At 41.4% G+C, this 24,326-nt stretch overlaps 1 protein-coding gene across 1 annotated transcript in view; it reads right to left on the minus strand.

Moving 5' to 3' along the window:
• Nucleotides 1-682: 682 nt before the first annotated feature.
• LOC106700393 (NLR family CARD domain-containing protein 3-like) overlaps nucleotides 683-24,326 on the minus strand; it is a 52,411-nt gene continuing 28,767 nt past the window's right edge. The window contains exons 9-12 of the mRNA XM_023338235.1: nucleotides 16,996-17,169; nucleotides 15,117-15,290; nucleotides 1,422-1,468; nucleotides 683-1,272 (exon numbers count right to left, since the gene is read on the minus strand). Coding sequence (XP_023194003.1) covers nucleotides 740-1,272; nucleotides 1,422-1,468; nucleotides 15,117-15,290; nucleotides 16,996-17,169 — 928 coding nt within the window. The 3' untranslated portion in view covers nucleotides 683-739. The remainder of the gene's footprint in view (nucleotides 1,273-1,421; nucleotides 1,469-15,116; nucleotides 15,291-16,995; nucleotides 17,170-24,326) is intronic.

Genomic DNA, 24,326 nt, shown 5'->3' on the forward strand with positions numbered 1-24,326 from the left:
ACTGATCTCCAGTTTTCATTCTGCTCTGATCTTCCAGTTCCTGGGATTTTTCCTCCAAAGAGAAAAATGTTCTGCAGGTTCTGAGTTTCAGGTAGAAGTTCTGAATGAAACAGAAAATATGAAGATTTTCCCACTTTAGACTTCAAAGCATTGACCTCTGACCTTCATGGGATGGGAATGTTTTACTTTAAATCAGGACTTTCTGAAAGGCAGAGTTGATGAAAAAATCTTTTAAATGCAAATATTTAAATTTGAACAGGAAAAGAACAGAATGAGCAGCAAATGAACCAAATGCAGAAGAAAAATGTTTTTATTTAAAACACATGAAGAAAAACTGCAGCAAATTTACAAAAGGAAGATTTAATATTCAAATCTGACATGTTGAGAAAAATAGGAGCCGATAGAAACAGAAAATGATCAGTGATTGAGAAAAACTGATCAACATTTCAATGAAATCTGATGAATGAAAGGAAAAAAAATAAGAGAAACAACATCTTGATATTCAGTGTGAAGCTTTGACTGGAAACAGACAGGAAAACATGAGGATCCTGGAATAATCCTGGAATAATCCTGGAATAATCCCAGCTTCCATATTTAAAGGACTGGAAGAAGAAAAAGTTTCCAAGGACTCAATCAGAATTGTTTCACCAAGAAATAGATTGTAGAGACTGAACTATCTGTTCAACAGTGAGAGAGTTTCTCTGACAGGAGGAAAATCTTTAGACTCTTTAGACTCAACTCAGCACAGAAACACTGAAGAACCAGAACTGGGCCAGAACCAGACCCCAAATCCAGGAATCAGAGGTTCAGTGAATGTGGTGTTGAAGGTGTGGAGGAGGATCAGTGAGTCAGAGGAAACTCTGTAGAAGGACAGAATGCCAGCAGGACAGTCCACATACACTGCTACTCTGTTAGAGACAGAGGAGGAGGAGAGACGAGTTTCTCTGTTATTGTGTCTGACAGAGTAACCATCATCAGAGCAGCTCAGACTCCAGGAATGATCATTATATCCAAACCAACAGTATTCACTGCTTCCTTTCCTCCTGATTCTTCTGTAACTCACTGATATATGAACTTTTCCTCTCCACTCGACCTCCCAGTAACAGCGACCAGTCAGACCAGTTCTACACAGCAGCTGATACCAGTAATCAAATCTGTCTGGATGATCAGGATATGACTGAAGCTCCTTCACAAGTGTCACCTTCCTGTTGTCTTCAGACAGTTTGAGTTTTCTGTTCGCTGTGTTTGTGTCGATGGTGAGTTGACAGGAATCTGATGGAGAGAACAAACACAATCCAGCTGCAGTTATTGATCATTTATTGACACTTTGATGATGACTCCTGAATGAGTGATGTGACAGTTTGAAGATGGTTGAATGTGAGCTGCTTTGTTGTCATGAATCAGATGAAAAACACACTTACACTTCCTCAGACCTGGTGTCAAGAATGGGACTCCAGCAGGCTCCACCCTGAAAGGAGGAGGGGGGTCAGACCATCAGTCTCTTTCAGCAGCAAACATGGACATTACATGTCTCTCAGACACACATTGTCCTCCACTGAGACAGGAACAGTCCAACATTTGGATTGCAAACTGCAGTGGATGTAGGAAGGACAGTTGGTGCTGCTGCAGCACAACTCATTTCTCCAAACACAGGAAAAGCTCCAACAGAGAGGAGAAAGGAAATCCCTCAGTAACAACCTGAAGAAACTCACTGAAGCCTAAAAGGACATCAGGAAACTAAGGAAACATTTCTGGAAGCTCAACCTGATTTAATAATCAGCATTAAAAAACAATCAATCTAAACTCTGACACAACACCTGGATACCTGTTCCATCCACACTCCCACACACAGGTGAAGGAATGAAACACTAAACAGCCCTGCTGCTGAAAACCTGCTGTGGCCTCACTGTAATATCCAGAAATACAAACATTAAAAAGGAGAAGCTGCATCACATTCAACAAAGAGTTCAACAAGAATCAAAGATTTGATCTCTGAGCTCAGACTCACAAACCAGGGAGAGGCTTCCATCATCACACACCTCTGACAAACACCTCCAACCTTTCAGCACTTCCTCTACCAACCAACACCACCAGGTGGCGCTGCTGCACACATTTACAATGAGACCAAGAAGAAGAAGCAGCATCCTGAATCCAGCAGCTGCAGTAATGGCTTGTGAAAGTGTCCAAGGAGCATCTGGAACCAGAACCAGCAGATCCAACAGTCCAGAGAGTCTTTGTTTGCATCTTTCCTCTCAGATTTCCAAGCTGCTCTGAGAGGGAAATGACATCATCGTTCTACTGATGATGTCACGCTCTGATGTCACTGATCAGGAGCTGCTGGACTTGTACATTTCCAGCATGGAGGACAGAGAAGATCTCAGCTCTGATGAGGAGCTGGCCTGCCTTCAAACTGATTCAGGGTCAAAGAAATATTTCCAGATGAAGTCAGACTAAAATGTTGGATTGTCCTACTGTTGCAATCAGAGGCCAAGAAGAAGCTTAAAGTTCTTCTCCTGTTCAGCTCTACGTTCCTGTCAGAGACTTCAGCTCCTCATGAGGAGAACAACTAAAGCCTGTGTAGCATGTAATGTAATTATGTAGGAGAATTAATTTTATTTATTTATTTTATTTTTCTTTATGAACCTTCTGAAAACTAATTTTCTTTGAATTGACATGTCTGTAATATATTATTTCTGTTTTATCTTGCTTTCATTTTTGGTCCCTTGTGTGTAAAAGGCCATCCTCATCTATGAATATTGGTTTTCCTTTGTTTTTTAATTGTATTTTGTTTTGGTGGGGAAGCTTTTATTTTCTTACTTCCTGTTTGCGCGCTACATCCTGTGTGTTCCCGCTGCCCTCCTCAGTTCGCGCCAAGCTGCGCTGGGGAGAGTTAAGTGTACAGAGTTGTCTTTCATTCGAGTATTAAAATATTGAAAACGTTCTAAAAATATGTTGTAAACTCACATATATATATATTCATGTTTAGTGCAGCACTATGATGGGAATTTGTCTCCCACATTGGTGACACCCATCAAGTTTTCCGTATCAACGTGGTTATTTTTTTTTTCCTTTTGGTTGATTAGGGTGTTTGTGGAGAATCTGGAGCCCAGGAGCTGCTGTGCTTAAAATGTTCTTGTTTTGAACAGGTATGTGGGTTGTTTCAGATTTTATTCTGATGTTAAATTAATGTATTTAGCATATTTCTATGTTATGGTAAAAAATTGTAATTGTAGGGCAGATTATTTCTGTTTAGGTTTTATTTTAATTGCTTTGTATGTCAGAGAATTTTAGTTTTGTTAAATGCATTTCTATCAGTTCGCGCCAAGCTGCGCTGGGGAGAGGGTGTTTGTGGAGAATCTGGAGCCCAGGAGCTGCTGTGCTTAAAATGTTCTTGTTTTGAACAGGAATAAAATTATCCTGAATCCTGATTCTGATGACTTCCTGTTTCACGACCGTTACATCTGGTGCCGTGACCCGGATACTCAGATCAGCCGCTGCCGATCACCGAGGTTCTGCCGTGTGCTTGGAATGTCGAATGCTCAGTTGGTGGACAAGTGGTTTCTGTCAGGCTCCATGCTGGTTGCTATTCTGCAACTGTATGTAACTGTTTTTGAGCAAAAAGAAAAAGAAGTATCTACTGCCTCCTGTATATTTACTTTTTGTTAAGGGACGTTTTTATAGCAAGATTGTTTTCTGTGTTTTGTTTTATATACTATGGCAGAGAAAAATAATCAAACATATGATCTATTTTCGTCCCCTGTTGGAAGAGGGAGAGGTTTACTTAGCCTAGAGAAAACTTTTGTTAATGACACTCCAGGAGCTACCTCGAAAACGCAGTTTGCGTCGGATGATGGTAGAGACAGACATGAACCATTGTATTCAACACCCATTGATTCCAGTGAGCGCACCACTACACATCAGTTACGTGAACTTATCGGAGAATTAGGAAGTCAAATCGGTGAATCCATAGCTAGCCGGCTCCTAGCCTGCCAGCCAGCTCTTAGCTCACAGGCTCCTCTCAATAAATCATCTAGAGCTGAATCATTCACAGCAACTGCTGACACCTCCAAATTGAGTCTGATAGTCAGACCTGATATTAAGAACCCATCCATGTTTCGTGGTGATGACACAGACAAGTACTCCATTCATGAGTGGATAGACAGTTGAAGTGTACTTACAGAAACGAGACCTCCCACCTTGTGAACAAGCAGAGGAAGTTTTAAACCATCTCTGTGGCAAAGCTAAAAGTATTGTCAAAGTGGGCCTGAAGAGTAGCTCAACCGGCAACACCCCAGTAGCACCGGAGGCGATATACAGTATTCTGAGGCGCTACTTCAGTGATACTCCTGGCTCGTGTCTACCTTTGGCCGATTTCTACACCACCCAGCCGAAAGCTAAGGAAACGCATGTTGACTATTGGATCAGATTAAATACTGCTGCAGAAGTGGCAGACAGGCATCTAAAGTCCCAGGGGGGTAAAATGGACAACATGGACTCAGAAATTGCCATGATGTTTGTCAGAAATTGCCCAGACCCCAACCTTGCTAGTGTCTTTAAATGCAAGCCCACAAGCAAATGGTCCCTGGCTGATGTGCAAGAAGCTATTGATGAGCATCAGAGGGAGTACCAAGCTAAAAAACCAACCACAACCCTGCCCAATACACATGCTCTTCGTGTAGCTGCTGCTGCAACGGCCAGTGAACCCCTAGAAAATAACGCAGAGTACACCAATGTAAACACAGCCAAGTTCTCTGACCCTGTTAAACCAAGTACAGCTGTTGTTTCAGAGTCAAATGCTTTGGAGAGAGTACTTAGCATGCTAGAAAGAGTACTAGAGCGTACAAGCCAGTCTAGTCCTTCTGTTGTCCGACCGGAGACTGTCACATTCAGCCATGGTTCCCCCTGCAGGGTCTGCAGACAGACCTCACATTCCACACGTACACATTGTATGAGGGAGAAAAGATGTCTGGAATGCTTAGAGATTGGGCATCAAAGAAAGGACTGTCCAAGGGATCTTCAAATCGACCAGGCAACACCTCACCACATCAGGGAAACTAGAACACTCACATGAGGGAGGGGATAATGTGAGTGGGAGAGACAAAACCCTCAAACTTGAAGATGATGTGCAGACCGTATATTCTGAGTGTGTAAATTCCTTTCCGCCTAACACCACTGTTCTATTCCAGAACATAAATAGGCTTGACAAAGTTGACAGTCTGTTCTATACAGACGCTGAGGTGGAGGATGAAGTGTCATTGAAAGCCCTGCTTGACACTGGTTCGATGACATGTACTATCAGCGAAGGAGCTGAACAGATGTTAATTTGTTCAGATTCAGTCTCCATGTCCAGAGATGTTTGCCCTGGCATCACGCTTGTTGGTTGTGGCGGGATGAAAATTAAGCCTAAATGCATTTATGACCTAAAGATGAAAGTGTATGGCTGCACCTTCAGGGTCCCCGTACTGGTTGTTCCTGGGCAGCAAGATGAAATTATTCTAGGAACAAATGTTATCAAGTACCTCCTTAAGCAGTTTAAACAATCTAAACAGTTTTGGCAGGTTCTGAGTAAGCCTGATTCAGAAGAAGCACCCGAAGTAATGCAATTCCTCAACATGCTGTCTGGCATTGAGAGATGGAATGGAGAAACTATCCCTGATGTTATTGGGACAGCCAAGTTAATGCAGGCTGTTACTCTTCTGCCCGGGCAGGAACATTTAATCTGGAGCAAGTTGCCGGCAGCTTCATCCTGTTCTGAAGGCAGTGCTGTCTTGATAGAACCAGCCAAAGCAATGACCCATAAGAATGACATAATGGTTTGTAGATCCATTGCCACTATGAACGGTGAGAGGTTGGTTCCAGTCAGAGTCCTAAATACTTCAAGTCAGCCAGTAACTCTGAGACGCAATACAAAGGTGGCACAGGTGTCGGTTTGCATTGCTGTGGAGGATCTGGACGAAACCTCTGAGCTGACTGAAGCTAACTCATTTGAGGTAAAAAACCAGGCAGTGCACAGTGAAACGACTGATGACGCAAAAGACTTTCACTCATCGGACTACCAAGAGTCCTTAGCCAAACTTGGACTCGAGAGTTTGGACATTGAATCCTGTGAGGTGTCAGACTATTGGAAGGGCCAGCTGTTGCAACTCATCCGAAAGTATGAGACTGTTTTCTCAAAAACTAAGCTTGACTGCAGCTCAGCAAAGGATGTTGTTCACAGGATCCATCTGTCTGACTCCCGACCCTTCAGGCTCCCATACCGCCGTGTGCCACCTGGGCACTACCATAAACTCAGACAGGTGCTCTCGGAGATGGAAGAACTCGAGATAATCCGCAAGTCAAAGAGTGAATGGGCATCACCGCTGGTCCTTGTGTGGAAAAAGAATGGGGACCTTAGGATCTGTGTAGATTATCGATGGTTAAATGCTCGCACAATAAAGGTTGCCCATCCTTTGCCACACCAAGCAGACTGTCTCGCAGCCTTGGGTGGTAGCACTATATTCAGTGCTATGGATCTCACCTCCGGCTTCTACAATGTTGCTGTGGCAGAAGAGGACAGGAAGTTGACGGCCTTCACAACACCCATGGGGCTTTATGAGTTCAACCGTCTTCCCAAGGGATTGTGCAATAGTCCAGCTAGCTTTATGCGACTAATGATGAGTATATTTGGAGATCAAAACTTCCTGACCCTTCTTTGCTACTTGGATGATGTGCTAGTCTATGCATCCAATGAGGCTGAGGCCCTGAGAAGGTTGGAAATGGTCTTCAGCAGACTGAGAGACCATGGGCTAAAGTTAGCCCCTAAAAAATGTCAGTTTCTTAAAAGGAGCGTAAAGTTCCTCGGACACATTGTGGACAGTAATGGTGTCTCGACTGATCCAGACAAGGTTAGGGCTATAACATCAATGACGGTTGCAGACCTTATGATGGAGGACGGGGTGACATCCTCTCAAAGGAAAGTCAAATCATTCTTGGGCATGGTAATGTACTATCAGCAGTTCATTCAGGACTGTTCCAAGCTAGCTAAACCCCTTTTTGCTCTTACAGCTGCCCCGAGAGGGAGGAAAGGCAACCCACGTGGTGTCGCTTCATTCAAAAACCTACATGCAAGTGACTGGAAGCAGGAACAGGAAAACTCATTTGAGCTGCTGAAGTCTGCACTTTTGAAATCTGTTGTTCTTGCACATCCTGATTTTAACAAACCGTTCATCCTCTCAACTGATGCCTCCACTGATGGACTCGGGGCTGTATTATCCCAGGTTCAAGAAGGGGAGAGCAAAGCCCGACCAGTCGCATTTGCTAGTAAAGCACTGACCCGTGCCCAGAGCAAATACCCTGCCCATTGATTAGAGTTTCTTGCACTCAAATGGTCGGTTTGCGATAAGTTTAGTCATTGGCTCAAAGGACACACATTCACCGTTTGGACGGACAACAATCCCTTGACGTATATCCTCACTAAACCTAAACTCGACGCATGTGAGCAAAGATGGGTGGCGAAGTTATCCCCTTACAGCTTCAGCATCAAATACATACCTGGAAGTAAAAATGTAGTCGCTGACGCTTTGAGCAGACAACCATTCATCAAGAATAAAGTCTCCCAAAGGTTGGTGACTGAGTCCTATGAAGCTTTATTGGAAGAATCACAACAAGTGAGGCAGGATGCAGTTCAGGAGGTCTTCCGGGTCAGTACCGACCATCAAGGGGATGAATACCTCCAGTCTCTTCAACGCCCAGAACATCAGTCGCTGAGTGAAGAAGAGGTATCTGCAGTTCTCTGGGACATGCAAAGTGAGACCTCAGCCACGAGCAAAGGGTGTTGACTTGGCTGGCTCAAGACGTAGAGGGGTTAGTGCCGACTGGTTCGGTGCCTCTACCTGTGCTCTCCCTTCAGGCCCTCCAGGAGGCACAACAAAATGACCCTGTACTATCGCAGGTCATCCCGTTCGTCATGCAAGGCAGGCGGCCATCCAGGAGAGGAAAATCTAGCTTGCTGCCAGTAGCTGTGAAGCTCCTGAAACAGTGGGAGAAACTAAGGATGCTTGACAACATTCTATATAGGGTGTGTAAAGATCTAAGTACTGTCAAGAAACGATACCAGTTTGTGACTCCCTTGTCTCTGATTGACCAAGCACTTCATGGCGTTCACGATGAGGCTGGACATCAAGGCCAACACCGGACATTACACCTGGCCAGGCAACGATTCTTTTGGCTCGGAATGGAGCACAGTGTTTGTGAATATGTCAAATGCTGCAAACGTTGCGTTGTGAGCAAAACTCCTGAACCCGAGGGTCGAGCCCCCCTAGAGAGCATAAAAACCACAAGCCCTCTGGAGTTGGTGTGCCTCGACTTCTGGTCTGCAGAAGATGCAAGGGGTCGAACCGTTGATGTGTTGGTGGTAACCGACCATTTTACCAAGATGGCCCACGCTTTCCAGTGCCCGGATCAAACCGCCAAACAAGTGGCCCGCAAGCTATGGGACAGATACTTCTGTATTTATGGTTTCCCTCAAAGAATCCATTCGGATCAGGGGGCAAATTTCGAGAGTCAGTTGATCCAAGAATTGCTGCAAGTGGCAGGGGTAAAGAAGTCGAGGACCACTCCATATCATCCGATGGGCAACGGCCAGACCGAGAGGTTTAATAGAAGCCTTGGTAATATGATCAGAGCCTTGCCACCCCGCGATAAGTGCATGTGGCCACTGATGTTACAATCATTGATTTTTGCTTACAATTGTACTGTCCATGAGTCAACCGGTTATGCGCCTTTCTATTTGATGTTTGGTCGGATTCCTCGCCTCCCAGTCGATGTCATGTTCCACAATGTGGAAAGGGATAATGAAGTCACGGATTACCACAGCTACACAAAAAGAGTCAGAGAGGACCTTAAAGAGGCTTTAGCTGCTGCTCAGGCTAATGCCTACTCCAGCCAGCAACATCAGGCCCAGTTGTACAATCTGAAAACAAGGGGCACGGACATAGTTGACGGGGATCGAGTACTCTTGGCTAATAAGGGGGAACGTGGCCGTAGGAAGCTTGCAGACAAGTGGCCTTCTAACATCTACATTGTTGTGTCTCATGATCCCAGATGCCATACTTACCGCATCAGAGATGCAGCAACTGGACAAGAGAAAGTAGTCCATCGCAACTTACTTCTGGCAGCAAACTTCCTGCCACTTGAGTTGGACACAGAGCAAGAGTCGGTGTTTTCCTCTGACATCACCCCAGATCCAAGTACTGCTAATGGTGGTGGCCAGGATGTCTCAGTTGTGTATTCGGAGAGTAATGGATTGGACCGCACTGCTGATTGGGTGGCCAATACCACCTCAAACCCTGAAGACCTCCAGGATGCTGAAAGTTGTGTCAGCAATCTCCAACCAGGAGCAAGCGATGCTGAGAGTCTTGGAGAGATCGGAAGCGACACGGCTAAGTGCCCAGACTCGCCGCATAACCAGCCAGGAACTGACAAAGAAGCAGTTGCTATAAGTCCTGGTAGGCCAACAACTCCAACAACTGGTGCTGTAAGTCTTGTCAGATCCAGGGCTGGCAGGATAATCAAACCAGTTAACAGACTGATACAACACATGGCACAAAGGAACGCACAGACACGTAATGCAGTCTCTGGATTTGCAAGGAGTTTATTTTTGTAGGAGTAAACAACTTTTGTTTGTGAATGGAGTATGGTAGTATTACACCTCTGTAAATAAGTCAACACCCATTAGCTAAACTGCATGGGAGAGTAACAGCCACTGACTGTGAGATCTTTTAGCAAGCAGGCATTGTTGAGTCTGGCCAACTTTCCAATGTCGCTTTTCCTTTCCTAGAGGAAGACCTTTAATGTCGCTCAAGTGTGTGTGGTCGTTGTCTGTCAGATGACAAGAATGTTATTCTGTGTCCAGTCTTGATTAATGTTGGGACGGTTTTGAGAAGTTCAGGGGGGAGTATGTAGCATGTAATGTAATTATGTAGCAGAATTAATTTTATTTATTTATTTTATTTTTCTTTATGAACCTTCTGAAAACTAATTTTCTTTGAATTGACATGTCTGTAATATATTATTTCTGTTTTATCTTGCTTTCATTTTTGGTCCCTAGTGTGTAAAAGGCCATCCTCATCTATGAATATTGGTTTTCCTTTGTTTTTTAATTGTATTTTGTTTTGGTGGGGAAGCTTTTATTTTCTTACTTCCTGTTTGCGCGCTACATCCTGTGTGTTCCCGCTGCCCTCCTCAGTTCACGCCAAGCTGCGCTGAGGAGAGTTAAGTGTACAGAGTTGTCTTTCATTCGAGTATTAAAATATTGAAAACGTTCTAAAAATATGTTGTAAACTCACATATATATATATATATTCATGTTTAGCGCAGCACTATGATGGGAATTTGTCTCCCACATTGGTGACACCCATCAAGTTTTCCGTATCAACGTGGTTATTTTTTTTTTTCCTTTTGGTTGATTAGGGTGTTTGTGGAGAATCTGGAGCCCAGGAGCTGCTGTGCTTAAAATGTTCTTGTTTTGAACAGGTATGTGGGTTGTTTCAGATTTTATTCTGATGTTAAATTAATGTATTTAGCATATTTCTATGTTATGGTGGAAAATTGTAATTGTAGGGCAGGTTATTTCTGTTTAGGTTTTATTTTAATTGCTTTGTATGTCAGAGAATTTTAGTTTTGTTAAATGCATTTCTATCAGTTCGCGCCAAGCTGCGCTGGGGAGAGGGTGTTTGTGGAGAATCTGGAGCCCAGGAGCTGCTGTGCTTAAAATGTTCTTGTTTTGAAAAGGAATAAAATTATCCTGAATCCTGATTCTGATGACTTCCTGTTTCACGACCGTTACACCTGGAACAGACTGACACTAACATCCTGACATCTCATCCCTGAACAAAGCTTTGCAGCATCAAGGTGACTCTTAGCGCCATATATGGACAGATTTCCTCTAAAGGGGGCGGAGCCTGGATTGGAGGAACCAGCTGCAGCTTCCAGGAACAAACCTTGGGAGCCTCTGGAGGAGAACATGGAGATGAGATTCCTGCTTTAATCAGTGGATTCATTGATAGAAGACATGACGACTGAAATATCTGAGAGCTGCAGCTCCATTTTCTACAGATCTGCTGGAACATCAGATAGAAATGAAGAATTTCATAATTTCACATCAAATCTGTTCATCTTCCACAGAAACAACTGAATTATTGACCTGAACTGGTTCTAAAGGTCTGGATGGTAAAAACATCCATTGTTTTTATGTCTCATTAGTTTCCAGAAAGAGTTGAAATGTTTCAGAAGCTTTTATCCAGCAGCTCAGTAAAGATCTCTCCTCTTTCCAACCTGATTTAGTCCATGAAGCAGAACATCTCTGCTGCTGCAGCAACAGGAGGAAACTTCTCCAGCTCTCAACTTCTACACTCTGACTGCTTGGAAACAGATCAGGGAGGAACAGCCTTTTCTCCAGGCTGCCTCCTCCTGACTCTAGCGCCACCTACTGGCTGTTCACCAGAGGTGGAGAAAGAACTCAAACAATGTACTGAAGTAAAAGTACAAATAAACAGACAAAAATATTCTCTAGTAAAAGGACCACATTAACATTTTTACTTGAGTAAATGTAAGAAAGCATGAAAATATGTTTAATATCTGCTGAAGTTGTTTTAAAACCTGACAAACGAGCCTCATGGGAACCAATATTCTAATTTATTGAATATGACTGTAAATGTAAATATGAGATGGAGATTATTCACATTAATTCAGTAACCAGGATGTGGAGGAGTTTAACGTTACTGGGACATTCATGGCAGGAGACGCTGCGCTCCATGCGCCCCGACCGCAGTAATCAATGTTACTGCCAGTTCAGCTGCTTACAACTATTTAATTGTTTTATTTATTGCAGTCGATTTAAACTAGAAGCTTGGTAATATTACATAAAACTTCTCTAACCTAAATCAGTTTAACATCCAAAACTCAGACAGCGTTTAGCAGCTTAACTTTCCTCGATATGTTTTTCAGATTTGATGGTGAATTTTTGAAAGCTAGCAGTTCATGATATCAGGGAGGCAAAGGCGGCACCAGAATCATTGATTACTTTCAAACTAACCAACAAATCAAAAAGCACAAAGCGACTTGGATGTAACTTGTAACGCAACGCTTTATAGAAATGTAGTGAAGTAGAAAGTACAGATACTGTAAAATGTAGTGGAGTAAAAGTTCCCACCATTAAATCTACTTACGTACAGAAACATGAAAAATGTCCTTAAGTTCAGTAACAAAGTTCTTGTCCCAACAACCAGGATCAGGTGAAGGACCTCTGCAGTCCCATGATGCTTCCTCTCCCTCTTCTAAACCATCTGATGGGCTGATATCATCCCTCTACTTTATCAATAAAATGTTTTTCTTTCTCTTATTACGATTCCATTATTTATCCTAAATGTGACGTCAGAGCTGTGGATCTGGAATCTGATTGGTCGGATGGATATTTCCCTGGTTTTCCAACATGAAGGGTCTCTGCCTTTTTCCAAGACGTTGGGAATTTTTCCCAAACTTTATTGAACAATCCCAAAAGCTTTCCCAACTACTGAAAACCTAAACACATTAGTCTTTTCTTGGATCTGTCTAAAAGGTCTTATTATTCTTTTTTAATTTCAACCACAGTCAACAGAGCACAATTCTACTTTTTCACCATCATTCACTGCAATTCTTCATTTCCTCTGGAAAACAAGGGATTTCCATTCTCTCCTGATTCCTTTCATTCTTTGGATCATTGGGGCCTGCCATGCAAAGCAATGGCAGGAACCTATTGCTATTCTCCCAATTCTTTATTTTTCATCCGTAACCGTTAATGCGGCTCATACCGCTGCGTGCACACCTACAAATGAGGTATCAAAACGTGCAGAAAATTCACGCCATTGGAGCTATTACTTTTGGTGGGATTCGGGGTTAACATGGCGACATAATTCGCAAAAAACTACGAAAAAAACCCCATTATAAGTCAATGGGAAAAATCCTAGAAATACCCTATTTTTGAGGATTTTCTGTGTCGTCACGAATTCACGTAGAAATGCCATTCAAATTTCATTTTGTAGATACGTCTGTGATCTCTTCGAAAGTGAAGACGGCTCGTCGATACCAGTTACGGTTTGTCCACAATTTGTCTCCAAGCGACCCAAAGTTTCTCATTTTTCCTAAAATTAGAGTGTCTCTCTGTCTGAGTGCCCCTCTGCTAGAGTGAGAAATTAAGAGATTTTTTGACCCCAAAATAATTTTGAAATCGCCATCACGCCCACAAATATCGCACGATTGGTATCAAAATCGGTCCTCACATTGATACGCATGTCTGCTCCGGTAAAATGTTTTCGAAATTTATCTAGACCGTACGGTTTTCTGTCACGGTGCTTCAGAGCAAAGTCATGCGACAGGATTTTCTAGGCTGTCTCAGGCTCTGTCACTAACAGTTCACACCTTGGTGAGAAACTTATTTAACATAGCAACGGAACTCAAGAGGCTATTGGCTGCTGATTAGGACTACAAATACGCATCACTGTAGTTCTATCTATAGTGGAACGCTCAGTTGAAACAGATCAGGACTGAACTGGCCTTTAGAACTACTTGCTGCTATGGGCTGTATATAACTGATTTAACTCAGTAACTGTTACACATGGGATTAGTTTGGAACTTTAAAATGAAGCATAATAATAATTTCGAAATAAAAGCCTTGAATATTTTTACATCATGTAATTGCTCTTTTTGGCTTTATTTGACTTTTTCATCCAAAGCACTGTTACACATGGTATTAGTTCGGAACTTTAAAATGAAGCATACTGAAAATTTCAAAATAAAAGCCTTGAATATTTTTAAATCAGATAATTGCTCTGTTGAGCATTACATAACTGATTTAACCCAATGACTGTTATACATTTAATTAGTTTGGCCCTTTGAAATGAAGTTTAACAAAAATTCCAAAATAAAAGCCTATAATATTTTTACATCATGTAATTGCTCTTTTTTGGCTTTATTTGACTTTTTCATCCAAAGCACTGTTACACATGGTATTAGTTTGGCCCTTTGAAATGAAGCATACTGAAAATTTCAAATTAAAAGCCTTGACAATTTCACATCGGGTATTTGCTCTTTTGGGCATTATGTGATTTTTTTATCCAAAGCACTGATAAACATAGGATTAGTTTGGCGCTTTGAAATGAAGCTTAACAAACATTTCAAAATAAAAGCCTTTAATATTTTTACATCAACTACTTGTGTTTTGAGCATTATATAACTATTTTAACCCAATGACTATTACGCATGGGATTAGTTTGGCCCTTTGAAATGAAGTTTAACAAAACTTCCAAAATAAAAGCCTTGACAACATTTTAAATCATACTGAATGGTGCACGTCCACCTTACTTAACGTTCTTGTGATTCTCCACATGCTATAGATTACGTTGCAGCGTTCTTTAGCCTCGATGCCAATTTGTAGCGTGACAACGCCGGGCCCATACCGACGGGCACGCCTTGGCAGGCCCCGGCTAAATTTCTTCCGAAATTTTCTAGTTTTCCAGATGTCGCCCCCTGGTGGAGATCAAACTACTAAATGGATGAAACTGTTAAAATTCTCACTTTCTTTCTTTGCCTCATGAATAGTTTTCTTCACTTTTTATGTCATTTATATTTTATTAAATCCTGAAAGTTGTGAGTTTTGTTTAAAATCTAAAGTTCTTTATTTTTCTCTCCCATAACTTTTAAACATCCTTCTGACCAACATGGAGTTACTTTTCTTCTCATCTTTGCTTCTTGGGGCTGATTGGTCTGGAGCTCCATCAAATATTGTTTTAAAGTCCTTTCTGTCATCAGTAGATCATCATGGAAATCTAACTGAACTTCTTTTATTAATTTAGTCAGAGTCCCTATTAAACTATTAAACCCATCCCACTCTTTAATTTTCCTTGTGAGCCGTTCTTAGTCTGGAGAATATTCTAGAAAACTGGGTAATGATCTCTGCCTCCAGATGAGGCGTCTAAATATTTAATTATCAAATTAAACATTCAGCTTCAAAGTAAATGTTTCCCAGCAGACTGACTAAAGACATTTCTCCCTCTTCCTCCTCTATCAGACCTTCTCTGCTCCTGCAGCAGGTTCCTCCATACCTGAGAGCTTCCAGTCTCCAGTGTGGATCCTTCAGTCCAGCCGACAGCAGCTTCACTCCTGAGTCTCCTGGATGATTGTAGCTCAGGTCCAACTCTTTCAGATGGGAGGGGTTGGAGGTCAGAGCTGAGGCCAGAGAAGCACAGCCTTCCTCTGAGACCAAACAGCCTGATAAGCTGCAGACACACAATTCATCACATGATGAGAAAATGAGAACATTGAGGTAGAACCCAAGATCTGAACTGGTCATTTTCATAAGAGGATAAACGTCAATAAATTAAATGTTCTCTAAAATGAAATAGTAATAACACTTTAATTCCATTACATGAGTAATAAAAATCACCATTTGTTATTTATAGAACGGATCAAAATAGAAACATCCTTCCTTTTTACACAGCAGGGAGTTCAGGCTTACCAGCAACAAGTTTAAGGTAAATGGAAGAATCAGATATTGAAGGTAAAAAATAAAAAATAATAGGAGGCTGTAGAGTAAGGACACATTTACAATAGAGGAATAATAATGCTGTACTTTTAATAAAAACATCATAATCAGTTTGAAAAAATGCACAGCTGAGTAGAGCAATTTATAATCATATGTAAGAGTTTTTGGGAGCAGTTCTGGTTAGAAAGTCTAACAACTGCTGGGAGGAAGGATCTGCAATAATGCTCTTTCTTTCTTACAAAGCTGGATTGCAAGAGTCTTTGTTGCTCTGAGCGTTTCACTGGCCTGGTGGAGCAAATTTATTTCTATAGATAGGTTTATAGTTGATGCATTTAAAACCAGGAGAGTGGACCAATCACACAGCTGGTGCCTCTACATGTTGCCTCGTGCTGCCACTGCTTGATCTCTGAAGCCTGGATCACCTGCACCTCTTTTCACTCAAACTGGACACAGGCTGACCTGTATGGACATGGGCGTAAATCCCAGGTGGGTCAGGGGGTCCGGACCCCTGCAATCTTGGAATTGTCCCCCCAAATAAATTATGAGAGAAACCTTTGCATTTAAACAATATCAATATAAAATGTAATATAAACAAAGAACAAAGTAAATCTGCCATTCATCTAAGAAAAGAAGAAGGATTAATTTTAAGATTCCCCCCACCATTCTTAGAACAATGGTTCAGTCCAAAGTGTAGGAGGAGCAACAGCAGCTGAACGGCACAGGCTCCGTTAGAGCCGCTGAAGTGAGGAGCTAGCTGTTAGCTGTGGCTCTGCAGCACAAACAAAAACCCTCCAGTAAGTAAATACTTAAAGCAAAAGACATGTAACACATTTTATTTACTTTCACTGCTCAATAGGAAGAAACACACTAACAAAAATCAGACCACAGTTTGTTCATTTCATTAGTTCAGCTGAATCATGATAAACTGCATTATTATGCCTTAAATCAAAAGTAGCAAAACTGGTTACATTGCTTTCATAGACTTAGCTCATTTTTCTGTCGAATGTTGCTAATATTTCAATTATGTTTAACTCTCATCATCTTCAATGTAGAGCCTTTAAAACCACAAAATAAATTCTGAAAGTTTTTCTAGGAAACTCTGGTGCTCACCGTTAAGTTTAAGTTAAGATACTTCCCAAATATTTAATTTCTACATATTTATAGGTTCTCAGTTGTCCAGGACATGAAAAAAAGAAACACTTGTTGCACATCCTATCACAGTTCCACTATGGAATTCACTGAGTTCCTGAGAGCAACACATTCTTTCACAAATGTTTGTAAAAACAGTCTACATTTCTAGGTGCTTACTTTCATAGACCTGTGGCCATGGAAGTTATTGGAACACCTGATTACAATCATTTGGTTGGTTGGTCAAATCCTTTTTTCAATCTCTGCTAGCATCTAGTGGATAGAAATAACTAGCATCGAAAAAATTTTACCTGAGAGTTTTCAGGTTGCAGTTTGGACTCTTCAGTCCAGCAGAGAGAAGCTTCACTCCTGAATCCTGCAGGTTGTTGTTACTCAGGTCCAGTTCTCTGAGACTGGAGGACTGGGAGCTGAGAACTGAGGACAGAGCTTCACAGCTTCTCTGTGAGAGGTTACAGCCACTCAGTCTGAGGAGACAGGCAGAAAAATTTGTTATTAAACAATTGCTCAAAATTTATGTTCTTTCAAATCAACAATGTTCTTATTGGACAGAGAAGGAACTATCTTATTTTACACAACCTTTGCATTTGTTGTAAACTGGTTCATTCTATAGTTGGACCTCCAGCCTTAAAGGACTGAACTACAGGTAACAAGGAGGTTGGAAATAGCATTATAAATTTTCACAATTAACTATATTAATCCAATTTCAATTTTAACAGTGGAGGTGTTTTGATGCTTTAATATGTAACATTATGTCCAGCTGCTGAAGGAAGTCTGTTTCTTTTTTTTGCGCAACCCCCCGACCCCCAATGGAACATTTTGAAGAGACAATGCACCAATATATAAACTGAAACATGTATCTTTTCCTTATAATTAGCACATTCCTATCTATAAAAAATACAGTAACAATCTGTGTCCTTACAGAGCTTTGTTGGAGGCTTTAACCACTGGCAGCAGCCTCAGAAGAGCCTCCTCTGATGCAGAGTATTTCTTCAGGTCAAACACATCCAGATCTTTTCCTGATGACACTAAGATGAAACCCAGAGCTGACCACTGAGCAGGAGACAGTTCATCTGTGGAGAGACTTCCTGAACTCAGAGACTGTTGGATCTCCTCCACTAGAGAACGATCATTCAGTTCATTCAGACAGTGGAACAGATTGATGCTTTTCTCTGCAGACACATTCTCATTGATCTTCTCCTTGATGTACTGAACTGTTTTCTGATTGGTCTGTGAGTTACTTCCTGTCGTTGTCAGCAGATCTTGTAGGAGTCTCTGATTGGTCTGCAGTGAAAGTCCCAGGAGGAAGCGGAGGAACAAGTCCAGGTGTCCATTTGGACTCTGTAAGGCCTGGTCAACAGCTCTCTGATGGAGATTATTTATATTTGATTTGTAATAAAATTTAGAAAAAAATGATGGTGGATTATCTTCCAACAGGTTGACCCCAGAGTTGATGAAGGTCTGATGAACATGAAGAGCAGCCAGAAACTCCTGAACACTCAGATGGACGAAGCAGAACACCTTGTCCTGGTACAGACCTCTCTCCTCTTTAAAGATCTGTGTGAACACTCCTGAGTACACAGAGGCTGCTCTGATATCAATGCCACACTCTGTCAGGTCTGATTCATAGAAGATCAAGTTTCCTTTCTGCAGCTGATTAAAAGCCAGTTTTCCCAGAGACTTGATTATCTTCCTGCTCTCTGGACTCCAGTGTGGATCTGTTTCAGCTCCTCCATCATACTTGACCTTCTTCACTTTGGTCTGAACCACCAGGAAGTGGATGTACATCTCAGTCAGGGTGCTGGGCAGCTCTCCTCCCTCTCTGATCTCCATCACATCCTCCAGAACTGTAGCAGTGATCCAGCAGAAGACTGGGATGTGGCACATGATGTGGAGGCTTCGTGATGTCTTCATGTGGGAGATGATCCTGCTGGCCTGCTGCTTATCTCTGAATCTCTTCCTGAAGTACTCCTCCTTCTGTGGGTCATTGAACCCTCTGACCTCTGTTACCATGTCAACACACTGAGGAGGGATATGATTGGCTGCTGCAGGTCGTGTGGTTATCCAGAAGAGAGCAGAGGGAAGAAGTTTCCCCCTGATGAGGTTTGTCAGCAGAACGTCCACTGAGGTGGACTCTGTAGCATCAGTCAGGATCTCCTTGTTGTGGAAGTCCAGAGGAAGTCGACTCTCATCCAGGCCATCAAAGATGAACAGAACCTGGAAGTGTTCAAAGCTGCAGATTTCTTTGGTTTCACTAAAGAAGTGATGAACAAGTTCCACCAAGCTGAACTTTTTCTCTTTCAGCACATTCAGCTCTCTGAAGGTGAATGGAAATATGAACTGGATGTTCTGGTGGGCTTTGTCTTCAGCCCAGTCCAGAGTGAACTTCTGTGTTAGGACTGTTTTCCCAATGCCAGCCACTCCCTTTGTCATCACTGTTCTGATTGGTTGATCACTTCCAGGTGGAACTTTAAAGATGTCTTCTTGTCTGATTGTTGTTTCTGGTCTGTCTGGTTTCCTGGATGCTGTTTCAATCTGTCTGACCTCATGTTCATCATTGACCTCTCCAGTCCCTCCCTCTGTGATGTAGAGCTCTGTGTAGATCTGGTTCAGAAGGGTTGGACTTCCTGCTTTAGCAATCCCCTCAAACACAGACTGGAACTTCTTCTTCAGACCAGATTTAAGTTGATGTTGACAAACTGGAGCAAAATGTCCTAATTTAACACAATAACAAAAATCAGATATGAAAAAAATCATTGCTGAATTTGATTACATCACTTCTGAAGATGTTTTGCATAAATGTTATTCCGTCTCTTCAAACATCAGTAAATGTGTAATTTATCTATCATTTCAAATCTCTGAAGAAATCCTCTTACTGTTCTGCAGACAGTCAGCCAGCTTTTCCTGCTTCATCCTCCTCAGGAAGTTCAGTGTGATCTTCATCACTGCCTCTCTGCTGCTCCTCCTCTGTTCTTCATCATCACCTTCCAACCCCTCATCATCATCTCTCTGAGTCTCTGAATGTTCTGGGTAATCTGGACTCAAATCTTTCTGGATCTTCTTCAGTTCTTTCTTCACAAAAGTGACAATATTGTCCTCTAGCAGCTGGAACAGAATAATAGATGAATTAAACATCATAAGCCAAACACCAGATGGATGTTTGACAGACTGACAGTCCTCTGGTCTACAAAGTGCAGCATGAAGGTGACTTTGAACAGAACTCATGGAAAAGTAGTTCTTGTACATGTACAGACCATAAATATGGAGTCAAACACATCATGAAGCTCTGTTTGTTTCTGCTGGGCAGTCGGACCACTGGGAACCTCTGACCTCTGCTGGTCCACTCTGTGGAGGAACCAGGAACAGTTAGGAAGACAGGAAATATTTATCCATCACTATTCACAGATGGAATCACCAAGAGTTTGACATTAAAATTCCATAAAGCAGAAAAACAGACCATCACAGAAAAATAATACAAAGAAGTTAGGAGGAAGATTAACTACAATGGAGACCAATAACACCAGAAACACCCAGTAGACATTTCAAAAAGTTGATACTGAAAGTGGACTTCTAACAGTCCACACTGTCAGCAAATCTGATGCTGGTGGAGACAGTTTCCCAGAGGTTGGGGACAGCGGAAATGAAGGCTCTGTCCACACAGATCTACAGGACTGTGTGGGACATCCATCAGGTTCCTATGAATAGATCTGAGGTGATGTGGACATGGAGGAGGTCATGGGAATGTCTTCCAGAGTCTGACATGGAGCCAGGAAGCAGAAGAACATCATCATCAACACCCCAGAGATGAAGATAAGATGGTGATTTCAATAGAACAGAGCAGCTGATTTTTGTAGATAGTAGATCAAACCTCTCTGTAAATATAACTGGGAACATCTGAGTTCTTACCGGTTCTATTTCTACAGTTACAACAATTAGTAACGGCGTACCTCTCTGATGATGGGGGTCCAGGAGATTTCAAGTCAATCTTATGATTCATTGAATTGTTGCTTTTAAAGGACACACAGCTGGGTTCTGGTTCTTCTTCTTGTGAGAAACTCTGATGGATCCTGGTAAAAAGAAAAACTCTAAAAACTTTCTGTGGAGTTGTGTTTTAAAGATTAATTTTATTGTGACTGTTTGTAAAATAAAGAGCTGTGAGACACAACAGAACCAGACAGATCATCAACCTGATGTTCTAAATGATTCTTATCAGAACCGGTCCAATCCTCCAACATGTTCCTGATCATTGATCCTCCTGAATAATGTCCAGCCTTCTTTAAAGAGCAGAAAGATTTGTTTCTGAGACCAACATGTTGGTCTGAAATGACTGAGAGAAGTTTGGTGATCTTAGTGTTGAGCTCTGACATGGAGAAGAACCAGGAATCATTTCCACTCTGACCATCCAAGGAGGATCTGATGGAACTTCAATCAGAACCAGATGGTCCATTAGAGACCATCTGGTTCTGAAAGATATCCACGAGATTTTTTTTTATCTTAACTGTGTAAATGGTTAATAATCCACTATGTTGGATCATGTTTGAACCACAGAGATGAAACTGGAATCATAAAATTAATTCATAAAAGCCTTTTTCTTTCAGCATTACTCTGTCTGGAAAATAAATTAAATTTAGATTTAGAGAACAATCCAAATATCAATCTAGAAATTAAACTCACTTCTGCCTTTTGTGTTTGTGAGTTAAATTAATATTGGATGGTCATAATAACAGATATAAACTGAACAGTTACAGCAGTTAGAAACAGCTCACCTCTCTGATGGTGGAGATCCAGGAGATTTAAAGTCAATGGGACGATCCTTTGACCAGTCACTCTTAAAGGACACACAGCTGGGTTCTGGTTCTGGTTCTGGTTTGAGTCTCTGATGGATCCTGACAGAAACATGATGATTAAAACTTAATCAGTAAAGAGGAGCAGCAGCAGCTTCATCACCACGTCTGTTCTGGCCTGATATAGTGAACGCTGTGTGAAAAGGGCTGTGGACAGTTAGAGATGGTGACCTCACCTCTGACCTTTGCTCTGGCTCTCATCTTCCCCACACAGAGTGGTTTTAGAGGGAGGGACTCCCTCCTCTCTGTCCTCACACTGATCCATGCTGCTGAATTCACATCAGCTCACACACACTTTCTACCTTCACCTGCAGAGGAAACACACATCATTCATCTGCACATCAACTCTGATCATCCTTTACATCATTAGAGCTGGAAAAAGATCAGCTGCTCCTCCTCTGATTGGCTCTTCTTCTCTGCTTCATATCAGTGTCAGGTGAATGCAGTCAGACAGCAGAGAGGCAGAGGAAGCTGCCATTAGAGGCTGCACTTCTACTATCAGTCCACTAGATGGAGACATGGAACAACATTTACATTCACTGATTCAACCTGAACAGGAAGTATTTTAGTTAGTTAATTATTAATCTCTACAACAAGTGTGACCTGAACAAGTGGATTATCTGCTCCATCAAATCTGACTGAATCAAAGACATTTTAAGAATAATATTTCAATTTGAAACAAAGCAGAAACGAAACTCTTTTGTTTGACATTAATGGCTGAGACTGGAGTTTGATTCCTGGAAATAAATTGATGAATGAATTTGTTTAGAGAATAAAATAAAGAAACATCAACTTTCATCATGTTTTTCTTCCAATTCATCAATAATTTAATAATCCTGTAGATTAGCTTTCAAACAGCAGAGATGAAACTTTGAGCCGAATTTAAAAGGGAACATTTTCTCTAAATGTCAGAGAACCGAAACAAGTAGGAAAGTTTCTGTAGATAAACTTCAAGTAGAAAACAAAACAGACTTACAGTTTGTTCAAACTGTCCAAAGAGTTGAAGACGAACATCTGAACAACAGACTGAGACCCAACAGAACCACAGGAGAACCAGACTAATGCCACACCTGTACAGAGACACAACAGAACTGGACTTTTACCTGACATAAACCACATGAGTTCAAAGTCAAATGTTATAAATGTTGCATAAGTGATTATATGACAGCTCACCTGGTTTGTAGTTTCTTCTTTCAGAGCAGCAGAACAGCTGGAGGGAGGGGGGATGTTTGGGAGGAGAGAACCTGAACATTCAACCTGCAGGTTTCACAGCTGGATTCTGACCTCAGCAGCTGGAACAATGACACAGATGAAACCAGTGACTCCTGAAAAATGGGATGTTTGGATCTGAGCAGGTCTGCAGATTCCACTGACTGGGATTTATTCAGAAAATGTCTCAGAGCTGAGAAGAGCTGAGCTTCTTTAGACTGAATGCTGGGAAATCTGCCCTCCTCCCATTCAGTGATGTTCAGGTTCTGAACTTTAAAAACTAAAATCAGTTGGAAACATCAGGAATTTTGTCCACTAATAGTGGTAATAATAAAACCAAACACTTCTGCTGTTAATTTAGTAAAGTCGCCATCTTGTATTTTAAAAATTGTTTCTCTTTTTAACAAATCAAACTGATTAGACTTATTATTTTGAAGCAACAACCATTAGTTTAATTTATTGATTATGTTATTGGCAAACTAAAATAAACTTAAACTAATGTATGGAGGAACAAACATGCCCCAGTCAAGATAATCACCGTTTATATCATAATCATCACCATAACAACATAAGCTAACAAAGCTAACATCTTATATTCCACATATATAAAGATTGTAAATTTTAGATTAAAATATGTAGGAAATCATATATTTATGTCCAGTTTTATTTGCTATAACAGAGTTTTAGGGCCACACTAAGGAAAAATATACAAATAAAATTACAAAGTAAGTGTCTGTTTGGTGGGAATATTATTCTAAGTTAACATCTGCTGATCATGTTACATTAAATGCTTGTGAATCTCACCAACAGAACCTGTTTGGGTTAAACACACAAGGTAGGAAGTTGTTTTCCTGCAGCTGCTTGGGAACCAGACTGTCTCTCCATGTTTTGGATCCTTATCCTTGATATAAAACCTGCATGTTGACTCTGCCTGTTAGAGCTTTTCACTCTGAACTGCTTCATTATTGATTGTCTTACAAACTCTCTGTATTGTGCACAATATACAGATAAACCTGATTGAGTGATTTCATCTAACAGAGCTTGGAAATTAATTTCTTCCACAACAACTTGGTGCCAACCTGGACACTCGGCTCCAGCCTCAAACCTGGATTAGGATTAAAGAGAGACGAGGGCTGCTGGTCGGCTCCACGGCTCCAACGCTGAGATCAACAAACTCAATCCACTGATATCTGGTGAGACTCTCACTCAGGTAATAAATTAACTTAAAAACTCTAAATGACAGAATCTAAAATAGTAAAGGATCTGATAAACCTTTCTCCCTGAGGATTGAGATTGACCAGATTAATAGAGATTACAAAGGAAAAGAATTTATAAAAGAAGAAAAGTAAGAGAAGAAGAGAAGACAGATCTTTGTAAAAGTGAAAGATTATTTTCTTGAAGATACCTGTAAGGGTGTCTGTCTAAGAAATTGAGAACTTATAGAGATTTTATTGGTTTTCTTGGAAAGCTGAAGAAAAAACCTTGATAGAGTTTTGATGGAACCACAGGTTCTAGGATGAGTCCTAGTTAAAGTCCTTATCGGAGAATAAGGCAGGTATTTACTAGTTTTG

The sequence above is a fragment of the Xiphophorus maculatus genome, chromosome 8 (genome assembly GCF_002775205.1).
Source record: "Xiphophorus maculatus strain JP 163 A chromosome 8, X_maculatus-5.0-male, whole genome shotgun sequence".
Lineage (NCBI taxonomy): Eukaryota > Metazoa > Chordata > Actinopteri > Cyprinodontiformes > Poeciliidae > Xiphophorus > Xiphophorus maculatus.